At 56.2% G+C, this 14,178-nt stretch overlaps 6 protein-coding genes across 6 annotated transcripts; 2 read left to right on the top strand and 4 right to left on the bottom strand.

Annotated features, from left to right (window-relative positions):
* Positions 1-246: 246 nt before the first annotated feature.
* BGZ61DRAFT_451665 (uncharacterized protein) lies at positions 247-4,480 on the bottom strand. Its single transcript, XM_046245854.1, has one exon. The coding sequence runs from the start codon at positions 4,363-4,365 to the stop codon at positions 676-678; it is 3,690 nt and encodes a 1,229-aa protein (XP_046104985.1). The 5' UTR covers positions 4,366-4,480; the 3' UTR covers positions 247-675.
* Positions 4,481-5,282: 802 nt separating this feature from the next.
* Positions 5,283-6,723, bottom strand: BGZ61DRAFT_351954 (putative sulfate transporter; the record flags this gene model as incomplete). The annotated part of the gene is made up of 2 exons (XM_046240381.1): positions 5,283-6,392; positions 6,481-6,723. 2 exons carry the CDS (start codon positions 6,721-6,723, stop codon positions 5,283-5,285), a joined length of 1,353 nt encoding a protein of 450 aa, XP_046104986.1.
* Positions 6,724-7,086: 363 nt separating this feature from the next.
* BGZ61DRAFT_517835 (uncharacterized protein) lies at positions 7,087-8,091 on the top strand (the record flags this gene model as incomplete). The annotated part of the gene is made up of 2 exons (XM_046252344.1): positions 7,087-7,798; positions 7,917-8,091. The coding sequence occupies exons 1-2, from the start codon at positions 7,374-7,376 to the stop codon at positions 8,089-8,091; spliced, it is 600 nt and encodes a 199-aa protein (XP_046104987.1). The 5' UTR covers positions 7,087-7,373.
* A 1,193-nt stretch (positions 8,092-9,284) lies between these two features.
* Positions 9,285-11,463, bottom strand: BGZ61DRAFT_477910 (uncharacterized protein; the record flags this gene model as incomplete). The annotated part of the gene is made up of 5 exons (XM_046248956.1): positions 9,285-9,596; positions 9,752-9,790; positions 10,041-10,334; positions 10,651-10,985; positions 11,154-11,463. 5 exons carry the CDS (start codon positions 11,461-11,463, stop codon positions 9,285-9,287), a joined length of 1,290 nt encoding a protein of 429 aa, XP_046104988.1.
* A 443-nt stretch (positions 11,464-11,906) lies between these two features.
* Positions 11,907-12,190, top strand: BGZ61DRAFT_532389 (uncharacterized protein; the record flags this gene model as incomplete). Its single annotated transcript, XM_046253859.1, has 2 exons — positions 11,907-12,021; positions 12,114-12,190. The coding sequence occupies 2 exons, from the start codon at positions 11,907-11,909 to the stop codon at positions 12,188-12,190; spliced, it is 192 nt and encodes a 63-aa protein (XP_046104989.1).
* Positions 12,191-12,860: 670 nt separating this feature from the next.
* Positions 12,861-13,951, bottom strand: BGZ61DRAFT_532390 (Alpha/Beta hydrolase protein; the record flags this gene model as incomplete). Its single annotated transcript, XM_046253860.1, has 2 exons — positions 12,861-13,672; positions 13,738-13,951. 2 exons carry the CDS (start codon positions 13,949-13,951, stop codon positions 12,861-12,863), a joined length of 1,026 nt encoding a protein of 341 aa, XP_046104990.1.
* Positions 13,952-14,178: the final 227 nt, after the last annotated feature.

Below are 14,178 nucleotides of genomic sequence, written 5' to 3' on the forward strand. Positions count from 1 at the left end.
GCGACCCGGCCTGGCGCGGGTCAGGGGAGGAACGCCGGAGCAAGCGTTCAGATGCAGTTTAAAACGAAACAATGACGTGACAAGACGATGAAGGAAGACGGGAGCTGTCGGTCCTTTCTAGTTTGGAGTGTTGAGGGGTATGATGGATGGGGGTTTGGTGGGCGGATACATATTAGCGTCTACAATTTTGGACTTTAATCTGATGAAAAATTTCTGTTGATGAGACTACAAGTAAAACGGGGATGTGTTTGACACGTTTACCAAGCCTGGGTTGTATAGTGGAGGGCGAGTGAATGGTTTGTATGAACATGGGAGACACAGTAGACAGACAAGAGGGCGCAATGTACGAAGTATCATACGTTGTTTTGGCTAGATGTCTGCTTGCTCTAGAGGTATATCGTAGAAGCCGAAAAGAAGTAGAATGAATTCCCCCAAGAGGTTCGCCCACCTCTATCGAGCTATAACTGCCGCATGGAAAACAAAAGCCCGGTGCTTGGTTCCCGTTCTAACAAGACAGGCCATTAAAAGCTACCTATCCAGCTCCAGTCATACTCATTAGACCGTTAAAAAACGCCCCCCAAAAAGCAGAATATCGTCAACTTGTCCCATTTCCATTCCATTCCATATCATCCGCTCATGTCAGATTCGCTTGGGTCCAGTCAGGATGCATTGGCTCTAGGCACCGACACCCTGAAGCTTTTGGTTCATACCCGTGAGAAGCTGGCGGATCGACTTAATGAGATGTTGCTCGACCCCCTCAAAGTTGCCAACAGAGGGCTCGCCTTCGGCGGGTGGGGGAACGATGCTGGCGTCGGCGAGGCCAAGAACACGGTCGATGGCTGAGAGGGTGACAGCCTCGGCCTTGGACTCGCCGAGTTTGGCCTTGAGCGCCTTGATGGAGACGTCCTTGAAGCCGGTGAGGGAGGCGAGGACCTTGGCTTCGAAGATGGGTGGCGCATCCGAAGATGATGGGCCGGCTCCAGGTGTTGGGCTCTTGGTTTTTGTAAATCCGTCAATGACCTGGCGGATACCCTTCATGCAGATAGTCTCCATCTTGTCGTTCTCAGTGGCCTCCTTCTTGAGCCCGATGCAGCGGTTGAGGGCTGACATGACGATGGCCTCGGCCTTGGGGTTGCGGGCCTTCTTGAGGTTTTCGACGAGGCCATTCTTAAGGCCGACAACTGCTGTGAGGAGACGGGGTTCGATGACGGGTCGAGCTGGGGTGGTGGGTGTCGGAGTCGCTGCGGGACGGCTTGGAGCGGCAGCGACAGGAGCGACAGGAGCAACAGGAGCAATAGGAGCAACGGCAGCAACGGCAGCAACAGGATGCTGTGATATTGATACAGGTCCAGGAACAGTCTTCGCTGCAATTGGCGCGGCCGCAGGCTGCTGAGCAGGCGGTACCGCTGCAGGGGCATGTCCGTCCTCATTCTTAATCGGCGGAGTCGCTGATGGGGGCGGCCTTGCATAAGGCGAGCTATAAGCACCCGGCTGAGGTGCTCCGAGTTGTGGCCGGGCGGGAGCCGGCGGAGGCCCATAGCCTGGCAACTGTGCTGGCGCTGGCAGTTGAGATGCCACGGGCAGAACTGGCTGACCCGGGGGTGATGCGGATGCCCCATATGGTTGCACCGGCCGTCCTGGCTGGCCTTGCTGCGCATTGTATGCGGGTACTTGGTACACTGGAGGCGCTTGGCTGGGGGGATGATAGCCGGGGGCGCCGGGAGGGATGTGCTGCGCAGCGTTGTATGGGTATGGATATTGACCATAGGCTTGAGCCGCCGCCAGCCCTCGATCTGGTGATGATGCCTTGCGCTTCTTTCCCGCGTCCAACTCGACGCCCGGAACACGCGACCAAAGATTCGTCGTCTCATCCTTCTTGAAGGCCTCGTTCCCAATGAGGTTATGTCGGACACTGCTCTCCCAGCCTTTGGTTTCGGTGTGGAAATAGAACCATGGATATCTCTGACAAATTCGCTTGTAAATTTGCTTGAGCGTGAGACCGTCTGGGCCCGCCGCGGTAAGGGTCTCGTCGATAAGCACACCGTAGTTCTTGTTGGGTTTCTGAAGTTGCTCTTCGGTGTAGTCCTCTATCTTGAGCTCCAGCGGAGGTGACTTGGGGCGAGCCTTCTTCTCTTTCTTCTCTCTGGCACGCCGCTCTGCGTCCGATCCTTCTGCGCCATCCTCGTTCTTCGGTTTCCGAGGTTTATACTTGCGCTTCTCTGGTCGTTCGCTTGAATTCTCCGGTAGCGGATGTTTCCTAGGTCGCCCGACCTTCCGCTTGATGGGAGGCTCAACCGGTGGTGCCTGGGGCAGCGTCTTCTTAGCCATCTCCTGCTGTTGCTTTTTCAATAGGCGCTGCTCTCGCTTCGACATAATTCCATTCTTCGGTGGCCTTCCGGGTCCTCGCTTCTTGGGCATCTGTGGCATTAGCGGATGTGGTTGGGGCATGAGTTCATGCTTGACCCTGCCTTCTGGGTCGAGGCTAGGCCTCTCAAGCTCTGCCTCGACCGTCTCGACGACGTCGGCCTCCTCGATCTCTTCTTCCTCCCCATCTCCATCTACATCCCCTTCGGCATCCACTTCAGCATCCTCTTCAGGGTCCCCTTCAGGGTCCCCTTCAGCATCTCCATCTGCATCTCCATCTCCAAAGTCGGACAGTTCGGGTGGGCTGGCCACTTCGGAAAGCTCATCACTCGTGTCACGTACTTCGCCATTGCCGTGTGAGGACTCGAAGTCAAAGCTCATCTCCTTTCCGCCATGAGTACGTTTCTTTGTTGTTGGAGTAATCTCCTCCACGTCTTCTTCCGCCCCAGTACAACCTCGCTCCACGCCGTTGATCAAGAAGCGGAAATCAATGTCCTTGATCTGAAGCCGGTCACCACATTTCAACACGACCTTTTCACTCTTGTAATGCACATCCTCGCAGAAGAAGCCATTCTTATGCAGAGGGATGGCCTCGAACACGCCTTCTTCTTGATTGTACGCAATCTTGAGATGCTCTCGTGAGATGGCCTTGGTTTTAGTCGCAATATTGGGACCCGGAGAGTGGATACCGATAAAGGGAACATGCCATGGGGAGGGCCTCAGTGAGGTCAAGTCTACAGCGGCGGCGCCGGGTGTGTGAGACACATATTGTCGATTCGAAATCATGTTCTCCTGGGCCTGTTGCGCTTCGTCGTTTTCATTTTGCGATGAGCCTTGAGTACTAGTCTTGCGTCGCTTCGCGGGCCGGCCATTCTCTCCATTGTCTGATTCAGGCCCTAGCATTCCACCTTCCTCACTGACATAGGACTTGCTAAATTTTCCCCGCTCGTACGCGATGGGCGAGGGTGGGGGAAGACCCCGATTGGCGTTGTCCTCGACGCGACGCCTGTGCTCATCCGCACGTTTCTCATCGCGACGGGCCTGCTCGAGAGCGCGCTGATCTCTGCCGATGATGACGGCGTAGGTGGTCATCTGGAAGACACTGTCGGCAAACTCAACCCGCGCAAAGGATTCGAGGGCCTTGTCGGCACCGGCCTGACGGATGGCGTTTGCGGGGGCGAGGCCGTGGAAGGCCTCATCCATGGGGTTAGGTAGGGTGACCTGGGAGGGAGTGACGGTTGGAGGCGGCGACATGGCGCTGGGGGCTCCGGACATGGACGCCAAGGCCATCATCATGTAGGCGTGCTGATCTAGACTAGGTATCGCAGCCGGGGTGAAGGGCGTGGAGGGAGCGAAGTGGTCGGGCGCGGCCATGGCTGTGTCGTGGTGGAGGTGCAGTTGCTGTTGTACGGGCGTTGCCTGAGGTTGAGGCTCAGCGGGCCGCGGTGTCGCGTCGAAGCCGTCGAGGGCAGGAGCATCCGGCATTGCGTGGTCGGCTGAGGGGGCGCCATCGGCAGTTGTTGATGCTGGCTGGGCATCGGAGGCCCCCGCTTGGTGGTCGGCGGCCATGGCGGCGACGGCAGAGCGGAACGGGGGCGGCGGCGTCGAAGGCGGAGGAGGATGGGCTGATGTTGATGGTGCTGATGTTGATGCCGCTGTCGATGCGGAAGCCGACGCGGATGTGGATGCGGGAGCGGTCGGGTTCGCGGTTTGTGATTCAGGCGCTGCGGCCGGGGCCGGGGCCGACGCGATTGGGGCAGTTGGAGGAGCAGTTGGAGGAGCAGAAGACGATGCTGGCGGATTCGACGGGTGCTGGCGATGCAGCGAGCCGGCAGCAGCTGTGCGGTGAGGGTGAGCAGAGTCTTCGGTGTGCGCTGAGGGAGCGGTCTCGGGCGCGGGCGCAGGCGTTGCGGGCTTGGGCGAATGCGCAGGCTGCGGGTGGTGCAGGCCAAAGCCATTGCGGCCAGCGGCGGCAGCGGCAGCGGCAGTGGACGAAGTCATCGCTGGTCCTGCTGACAGCTCCTTCGTCGCTCGCCCTCGGGGTCGGGGTCCGGGGCTTGGGGATTGGCGAGGAGTCGACGGGGCAGGCGCCGGATGGCCGTTGCTGAGGCTGTCCTGAAGGATGGGGCGGAAAATAAGAGGCAGAAGGAGCGACGACGAGGCTTTCGCTGTTTGGCCTTAGCCTAGGCTGGTCTTGAGCCGCGATGTCTGGGATGAGGAGAGGGGCTGCCGGTGCGCTGTGATTGGCCCGGTGCAGGGGGTCGTGCCTTCCTTGCAAAAGTGCAGAGCCCCCAGTGCAAGTCCGAGCCGGGTTCTCTCCAAACTTAACGTACGTCTGTCAACAAGGTATCACCGCGGCATCACCTTGGGGGTACTTTCTGTTGCACAGCTCGAGTGATTGCATGTTTTTGGTCGCAAGAAACGCAACAGGTCAACGATGAGTCAATGTCAGACGTTACTCACATTGGCGCCTATTCTACCGGCTGCTTCAATTCATGAAAGAGTTTAGAGACGGGTTTAGCTTTCCTTTGTTGCCTTGTTGACCCCAAATATCTACTATACGGTCATGCTGTTGTGTCTGGCTCATTTGGTAAACTCTCACTCATTTCGATTGGGAACCGCCAATGCGCCCCCATAATGGGAAAAATGAAAAACGCTACAACAACCACTTTTGTCACATCAAGGAACACACAAAATTCAGGCCATTCAGGTCATTCAAGGGATGGTATATGCCACCCTCCAGAGAGATCTATAGGATGTTAGGACCCTGGACGAATAGCCACTCAGGTATAGCTGGGCACCCAAGCTGGTTGCGAGATATTCCCAAGTCCTCCACGGCCGAAACGAGACCATGGGGACAAGGAGAGCCATTCTGTAGCATAGAACCTGAAACACCAAATCATGGACTTATCGAAATTTCATCGGAGGAGTGAGCTGCTCTCAGTTGGGAACCCTCCACGACGCGTCTTCCACTCCGCCAACCGCTCTGACAGCCGGTACGCTCCGTGGCACAACATGCCCGCCAGGAACCCCACGGCATCGTTTCGGAACGCAAGGAGGCCTGCTGTCGTGGTCAACATCACCGTCCACCTTTCCATGCGCTCGTCGTCTGACACGTCACGATGTCGACGGAGTCTCCCAATGGAGTGGCCGCTTTCTTGCTCAGCTGCCGTCTGCCATAAATCAGGTGCTCCCTGGTTGAGGCTTTGCCCAACCTTGGCAAGCTCCAAGCCAGCCGCTAGGACCATGATTCCAAGGAGACTCTTGGGGTAATGTGCTAGAAGGTCTACAATGGTCTCACCGAATATGAGACCAAGCAGCAGCTTGAAGGTACCCAGGACAATGACACTGGCCCCGCTTCGTGCACCGAATCGGTATTGGGCAGCGAGTCCACCAGCGCCATGGCACACGGGCATCCCTCCAAACCAGGTACTCGTCAGGTTCATCACACCTACACTGATACCGATGGAGCTGACCGAGGGGGTAGGGAGATTAGGGAGAAGATCGTGAGAGAAGGCGCTTACGGCGATGATGGAGTTGAGCGTGGTGAGAGGCAGTTGGCCAATAGCCATCCATAGAGCAGGTGAATCGTTGTGCCCGAACCATCGGGGCATGACGAAATGCGGATGCCAAATATGGAACCCCGGAAGGTTGTGATGAGAGCCAAGAACTTGGATAAAGGCCAGTAATAGAGCGAGGAGGAAGAAGAGCAAGGCGTATGGGAAGCGAGGTAGTTTCTGGGTGCCGATGAGAACGAGGAAGGCGGCAATGGCCCAGATACGGTTGTCGAGTGCCGGGTGAATCCAGTGCAAGGGTTGCAGCAACGACGTGCCAGCGCCGAGGATCAACGAGAGGCCAGCTCCGAGTTGGATGCCCTTGACGACGGGGATAGGGACGACGGACACGACCCATCGCAGGATACCTGTGACGCTCATGACCAGCACGGCAGCACCAACCCACTGACCAGCCGCGGTGACAACGCCCATGGCTGGATCACCACGCCCTGAGATGGCGGCGGCAGCGATAGCCTAAGAGGATGTACGTTAGTTTTCATGACAATATCGTTTGTGTAAGCCTCCCTGTCCGCAACAACCGGAAGCTGGGGATAATACTGACCTTCATGGGTTGGACGGGCAGCGGGATGCCATAGATGATACCAGTAAGGATATTGAAGATGCCTGAGAAGACTAGGGTAGTGCCGAGCTTGATAGAACCTTGGGCGGCTAGGGCAATCATGAGAGGGAGCAGGGTGCCTAAATCGCCGAGGGAACCCGATATCTCGGCCCATGGCGCTGATCGGAAAGTCTCGATGTTGTTGCGGTTGAGACGCTTGAGGTTATCTAGCCACGAGCGAGCCATGACTGGGGACGGGCGCGACGCTGCGACGCTGCGACGCTCGATGCTCTAGAGAACGAATGCAGTAGTATCCAGACGACGTTGGGTATAGTGTGGCGGCAGTAGATCGGTCGCTAAGGCCAGCTGCAGCTCAGAAGCACGGCTAAATTGCCCGATGACAATGGCAGCGACGACTTGATCCCGCCTATACAAGAGTCCAGGGCACTGATAGGGAGCATGAATAGCGCTCCAGCAGCTAAGTCGAGTTGGGGGACGCAAAAGGAAGCGCAGGCAGGCTTGCAGGCATATCCGATGCTGGCTAGGAATGCTAAAGATGGATGTCACAAATGGGGCGACTCCGCGAGCTGTATTCACAGTTTCGTAGATGCCTACGTCAGTGCTGGCGGAAGCTCCCAGCGTCAAGCCGCAGTTGTCAGTGGCACGAGCGTAGCCAGCGTCAACCACCAACTGGAAAAAGCCGCATGCACGGGACCACGAGCGCGTGGTATGGATACCTCACATGGGTAGGTACTTACTGTCTGGGCAAATATATTACTGCATGTAGGTTACCGTGGTCAGACATTGACTGATTGACGTCTTGTGCATCTCCGTTTCCCCCGGCGTCAGCAGCCAATCGCCTGGCTCGAGTTACCTGTTTCTGGTTCACCGACAAAATGTCTCGTGAACCTCCTGGTCGCGTGCCTCGTATGGCCTGTGAGCCAGCAAAGAGCCAAGAGCCAAGAGCCAAGAGCGCGCGACTTCTCAAGTGCAGTAGAGCCAAGGGAGTGAACAGTTGCGGCATGCTACGCCTTGAGTCGAGCTATAGGCCACCGCCAGACAAGTGCGCTTCACCGAGTAGCATGCGCACCTGGAACGGGATAGCATCGCACTTATTGAGCTTGGCTCAAGACAAACACCGAACGGTGACAGGGCAGCCGAGGCGTGGGGCTTCGGGGATGCGCCCTGGAAAACCTCAGCTGGAAATGACTACAATCCACTCTCTCATTGCCAGTGCTGGGCAACCGAGCAGGACCGGTCAAACATGCCGCATCCTCTACAGACGAGCAGAGGGACGTGCTGCTGCACGAACACAGAGCAGGTGGATTCCCTCTTGGCTTTGGGGAGGAGGGTCGCAGAATGCCTCACAGCGAGCACGATTGGCGACTCTTGGCCTCACTAACCAAGTACCCCATACTCTGCCGCTGCCCCGTCCCTAGCTTGCTTGGCCTGTTCTGGAAACCCACTGGCGACGGATGGGACGGCATCCCACTTACAAGCTACTGGACCGCAAAATTGACGGGGCGGGTGCATGGAGAGCGTAATATTTGTCCCTCATCCCAGCCACAGGAAGAGTCTTCGGGAGCGTCGTCAACCGCTCCAGGCGATGGCTGAATCAATGGGTCCAATGCACAAGAGTCAGTTGAGGTCGCCTCTGGCTTTGACCGTGGAACCAGCCAGTCCAGGACCAGCTAGGAACACCGTTTGGCGGCCATCCATCGGCCAAGGCGAAACCAGGAGGAAAAAAAGTCCGCGGATCGGGGGTTGAATGGGAATAGCCGGACAGGACAAGGACAGTAAGTTAGCTGGACCGGGAGGCTTTTTTCGGGAGGGCCCTATGAGGTCATTGGAAGCGGCTGTCGCGGAGGCTGGCGAGGACTCGAGGCTGGTCAGGCCGGGGTTGACTCAGGGAGTGCGGATGCGATAAGCAAAAAGGCGAGCGTCTCACGGGGACAAGTCGGCATCGGAGGAGCTTTGCCCAAAATGACCGTGTATCAATCTCGTTGAGCTTTGTTTGTCCCTAAGTTTCCAGGGCCTCGCCTGGGATGATGATACTGCAGAGTGGATGAGGCGCCTTCAATTGGGCCAATGCTACTAGGTTAGGCGTTCCTGTGACCCTGAAAACGCTTCCGACAGAAAATAACCGCATCGAATTCCTTAATAATTTCATCGGCCAATTTCTTCAGGTCATGTTCCCGAAACCCTCCTTCACGATCTTGAATCTCTCTTTCGGTGGCGTGAATGTGGCGATCGATAACCCAAAGCGTACTGCCAAGCCGCCAGAGAATGCATGCTCCGATGAAGCCTGCCATGATTGCGATGGAGATAAATGCGGAGTAGTTCTGAGTCGTGAATGTTTCGTATAGGCTTCCAAAAAACAGAATTAGGCTGAGGCTGAGAAGTAGGATTGAAATAATGCTGATTCTTTCTCTAACGTTGAATCTCCAGGGGCCAGTCTCTCTAAGCTGTTTCCGAAAATACTGGAGATTGCTGAGTTCTGGATGTCGCCTGAAAACATTAATTTATGAATATGAAATTCATGGGAAAGAAACATAACGTGGCGTTTCGCCAAGACGCGCTTCGTCAAGACGCGGTGGAATGAAAGGTACAAGCGACATAATCGTTTGGTGTAATGGACAATTAATGGAGGACCACTTTATTTGATGAAAATGCCAGGATTTATTGGTGTGGTGATGAAGAATGGTGGGGTGATGAAGAAGGAAAGGTGAGAAAAAAATGGTGGGGTGGAGCTGCAAAGGACTACTAGTCCAATCGAATTGGATTATGTCATCAACCTTGAGTCGCGGTCAGCTTCGAGTCGACGTTTCCCCCAGGTCCCGCGAGTCTTGGAGCCACATGGATGCAGGCAAGTTGCAGCAGGTCCGAATCGCAAGGGCCGCTGCGTGGCTTGAGCTTTGGCAGTGAGGCCTTTGTTGTTCATGACGACGGATGCGCTCGTCTCGCGCTCGCTCTCGTGCCTCGGCGGGCCCGGGGATGCGCAGGCCGGAAACAGATGAGGCGCGCTTCTTCCCGGCATTGGTTTCGCCTAGGCGTGGGTGTGTGCTGGATGCGAGAGGGCGTGTGTATTGTCGGTCTCGGACGTCGCACGCTGTACGACGCTGGATGCACAGTGTCACGCCGGACTGTAGAGGTTTCGGGGGAAAGTGGAGGCTGGATGGAGTCGACCGGCCGAACTCGTTGATAGCAAATGAAGAAAGGAAAAGAAAAAAGAAAAAAAAATGAGAAGCTGGTTCTGGTCATCTGTATTGCTCACTATGCTTGCGTAGGCACCGTGTAATGGACGTGACGAGAGCTATATGATTGTCAATTGGTACACGCAACATCTAGCATACGGCTCCAAGTTGTAATTGTAGGTAGTTCTCAAGTAAACCGGCAATGAACCTTCCCGGTATTCCACATAGAAAGTAGTAAAGATAACGGTGTGGAATTGGACGAAAACAACAAACGAGGAAATGATGGAGTGAAGCCGACACCCACAGCGACATGGCGACACGACAACAAGACGGCGGTCCCCTCCCGCTGCCCCTACCGTAATCTCTCACTCGCGGCCGTCCATTCGCGACACTTCTTCTTATTACTCGCGTGCTTTGGTTGCGGCCAATGGGCCCAAAATTCGCGCAACGGCCGGGCTGGCACCGTAGCATGTCACAGACAGACCCAGTCCAGACCGGCCAGCTGTACATCCGCAGGACACACAAGCTGCCGCGCAGTACAGTGTACCGGCTGCAGTCCGCACACATGGGAGGGATGATGAAAGAGCCCCCCGTGGACCGTGGGACTTGGTGGGACCTCCGATGATTGTGGGAGGGGAGGCATGGGATGGACTCTCCCGGTGGCTGCTCAATCGGCAAGGCTTCCCCACATGGGTCATCTCACCGCACCGCGTCCACTGCCGTCTTCCGAGTTTCGATTGTCAGTGCACTACTGTAGGTACTGTACCTGGCAATCAGTGAGTGGGATGTCTAGCCCCAGCGTCCAGCTCTGTCAGGGTGGGAGGCATGGCAGCTTGCTTGGCAGCTTGGCAGCGGCGGCTCGGCGATCGTAGCTTCAAGTACAGCCCGGTACATCTCCATAAGCCGTCTTGGCGGGATAGCTCAGGTCACTTTGATACTGAGAGCATGTAATGGAAAGACATTGTTTCCTACCAGGTACCATTGAGTGAGCGATTACGCCCATTGGATACAAGGCCTTCTCCTGCTGGGTGCGGCGTTTGCCTGCGGTGCCTTGCCTATCCTGGGGTGCGTGTTTCGCTTCCTGGGGGGTCCCGTCTGTTTTGCCATCCGGTCGGTGGTCGCCTGGGTCGTAGCAACAATTCCCTCGCGCCAACACACAGACACACGCCCAGACGGACGACAGACCCGATAGCTGAATTTCGCTTGTCTTGCTCTTGTCCGTTTGCGTCTTGTTCGTTCTTCGTGTACGTTCAGCACGATACGTAGCGAGGCCGTGACACTTCAATTGACCTCGCGTCCACTCCAGTCCTCCACCTGTAAGTGTGTATTTCTGCGTTTGGCGCATCAACAATAGCATCATCATCAATCATCAACAACAAATCCACTCATCAGTGTCTCTGATCCCGCGGCTACTGCTACGTACATACATAGTACATGATTAGTACAGTACCTGTTTATCCCGCCACCCTTCTGTAATCGTACCACCCCCTCCCCTCCACCACCAGGACAGACCCTTGCCTACAGCGATGGTACAGTACGGCTTGATTGCTTGCTGCTGCTTGCTGGCTCGCCTTGGCCTAGCCCAATGCCCAGCTGGATCCTCGTCCAAACAGGCCCCAAGCTTTTTCGGGGCGTGACGCTTGTCGGTTCCACTTTTGGTGGTGCCTCTGGTGCCGGCGAGCTGATCAACAAAACCACGGCCGAGCCCGCCTTCGCGACGAGAGTCATTTTGCTTCTCCATCACCCTCCCAGCTTCCAAAGGTAAGGCAAACCAGTGCGTTCCCCTTGCCATCGCCGTCCCCTTCCCAAATCCCCAATGGATTGAATCCGAGGCCGTCCCGCCGTCAATCGTTGCTGCGACTCCTCGACGAACTGCCGGAACTTGCCCTGCTTCTCCCGGCGATCACCTGCTCTGTGACTCTCAGCCTCATCAGGTGCGCTGTGGCTCGCCGCTCGCAGCCTTGATGCAGCGGCCCCTTCCGGTACCCGGCATCGCCGTCCGCTCATGATGCAAGCCAAGCGCAGCCTTATCTCGCATTTGCTTCGGTTCAATCACCTCTCGGTCGCCTCGTCATCGCCCTGGAATCAATCGCGTTCCTCCGAGCCGTCCAATTGATCTCCCGGCGACCTGGCGACCTCATCAATCATCAATTCCACCTTCACTCTCGCATCCGTCTTGCTCAACTCTGCAGCTGGCTGACTTCAGACTCTACAGCAATCTCCACTCCCGTCACAATGGCCGCCATCAACTCCCTCATCACCCGCGAGGCTGTCCACCAGCTTGTCAGGCGCAAGAACTGGCCCGCTAAGAACGTCGGTGTTATGGTCGTCTTCTGTATTGTCGCAGTTGGTAAGTCACCCAGCACCCCCTAGCATCTGCGCCATCACCTCCCCATGTCCCCATACATACCAATTGAACTCGCCTCTAACACTCGTCGATAGTCGCCATCTTCCTCATCGGCCTTTGGATCTCCAAGGTCAGGGCCAGGCGCCAGGCTGCTAAGCCCTCTGAGGTCTAGACGATGAGGTCGGGCTGCCAGTGGTCGAAGGAGAGGAGGGTGACCCAGGGCATGGTCAATTGACGAAAGCGACTGTGTGCCTCGGGTGATGTGGTGTTATGACAAGGTGCCTTCTACGACACGCCGGGTGACCGACTGTGCTCCCGAATTCCAGTCATATCGACTTTGTCCCCGCCATCAACTCAACGCTTGCTTCCCCGCCAACTCACAACGGGGCGTGTCAAGCATCGCGCTGTACATACCTGGATCTCATGGGCAATGTGCTGGAGGACGGGCTCTCGTCGACGTGTTCGTGGTCAGGTGGCTGTATTTTATATTCTAATACTACTGATACCTACCTGTTTGAAGCAAGCTATGGATTCCCATAATCTGTCTGTCTTACTGTGCACATGAAATTTATTTCCACCGGTGAACACTTCGTGACAACTTGTCTCACATGACTCGGATGTTTTATTGGAACCTCAATGCACGATCCATTCTTCTTCGTGTTGTTTTGAGACATTTCGAGATCCCAATGCCTGCAAGGTCTCTCTCACAAGTGCTCACGTCCATTGAGAGCTCATGTAGTCAGGGCAGCCACTCAAGTGAAAATCGCCTTTAATTTCAATAAGTCTATCATAATACTTAACACACATCGTACACTAAATTCCTCACACCTCTATCCGTCTATCTATAAGCCCTCCTTTGCCAACATATCCGCCATGTCCAGGTAAAATGCAATCGCATTGAAGGTCCTTTTCATCCCCATCCACTCCCGCACTGTCCATCCCATTCGGTTCGACCAGTTGATCAAATCCAGGTGGCTCACCCCTAGCAACGTCCCTTTGTACGTCCCCCACCGACTGCTCTCCACACTCACTAGGCCGTCATTGGGGCCCTCAACCGTGGCTAGCACCCCGTGGGGATAGCGGAACGGGCTCAGCAGTGGCGGCGTTTTCACGAAGGCCGCTCCGTATGAGAAGTACCGCACGTCCGGGCTGTCGGGCGTCGCCGGGTTAAACTCGGACTGCATATACCGTCGCGTCAGCTGCGCAAACGCCGCCGTGCCAAAGCCCGCGCGCTCGATCGCCCCGTAGAGCCTGGGCAGGTGGATGGGCGCTTCGCCGCCTTCCTCCAGGAGGTAGTCAGCGAAAGCGCTTCCGCGGTGCGGCGTCGCAACTGTGACGAGGGAAGCGACGCGGACGGGCGGAGGAGACATGTGCGCAAGCATGTACCGTACGTCAAGACCGCCCATGCTGTGGGCGATGATGTTGACAGCATCGGGTGCTGGCGCACATTCAGCGAGTGCCGCGTGCAAGGCCGCGGCGCGGTCGGCGATGGAGCTCGAGGGGGGGACGGTCGGCGTGATGACAATTGCGCCCTGTGCAGTAAGAGCTTCTTTGATTCCATGCCAGTACTGGACCGAGGGGAGGTATGAACTGAGTTGAAGCTCAGAGAACCCGAGGAGGCCGTGGGCGAGGACAATGGGATATTTGGGTGTATCTTAGGGAAGCGTCAGTCGACGGCACATACGACAGCCGGCGAGGAGATGGATGAGCGCAACGTACCGTATGTATCCCTAATCGTCGCATAGTCATCAGAAATCTGCCTCCCGAGAGGACGAATCCGGGGATCTCCATCCCGTCGCAACGGGCGACCCGTCGTCAAGCTCCGGGAGTGTCTGTCGCGCAGGAGACATTGCGCGCGAGTCACGCCGAGGTACGTCGTTGGATTGGTGACTGCAATCGCGGACGGTTTACACTGGACGATCCATCTACTCATTGCTTCAAGGTTGCATGGGTGTACGTGACGGATGGCTGATCAATTGGATTTTGCGATGCGAGGGCTCAGCATCTGGTGCGCGGTTGTTATGTGACGTCACGGTTTTTTTTATAGCTGCACACCAAACTTGTAGGGTCCGTACGTATGTAATCGGCCTCTTCCTTCAAGTTCCTACGACAAGTTGGGAATCGGGATTTTTGTACGAATCTCATGGCTACAGTTTAAAT

The sequence above is a fragment of the Ilyonectria robusta genome (genome assembly GCF_021365365.1).
Source record: "Ilyonectria robusta strain PMI_751 chromosome Unknown BGZ61scaffold_9, whole genome shotgun sequence".
Taxonomy (NCBI): domain Eukaryota; kingdom Fungi; phylum Ascomycota; class Sordariomycetes; order Hypocreales; family Nectriaceae; genus Ilyonectria; species Ilyonectria robusta.

What these genes read in the sequence shown, in the direction of transcription:
- BGZ61DRAFT_451665 (XM_046245854.1), bottom strand. Translation starts at nt 4,365, where the DNA reads ATGACTTCGTCCACTGCCGCTGCCGCTGCCGCCGCTGGCCGCAATGGC.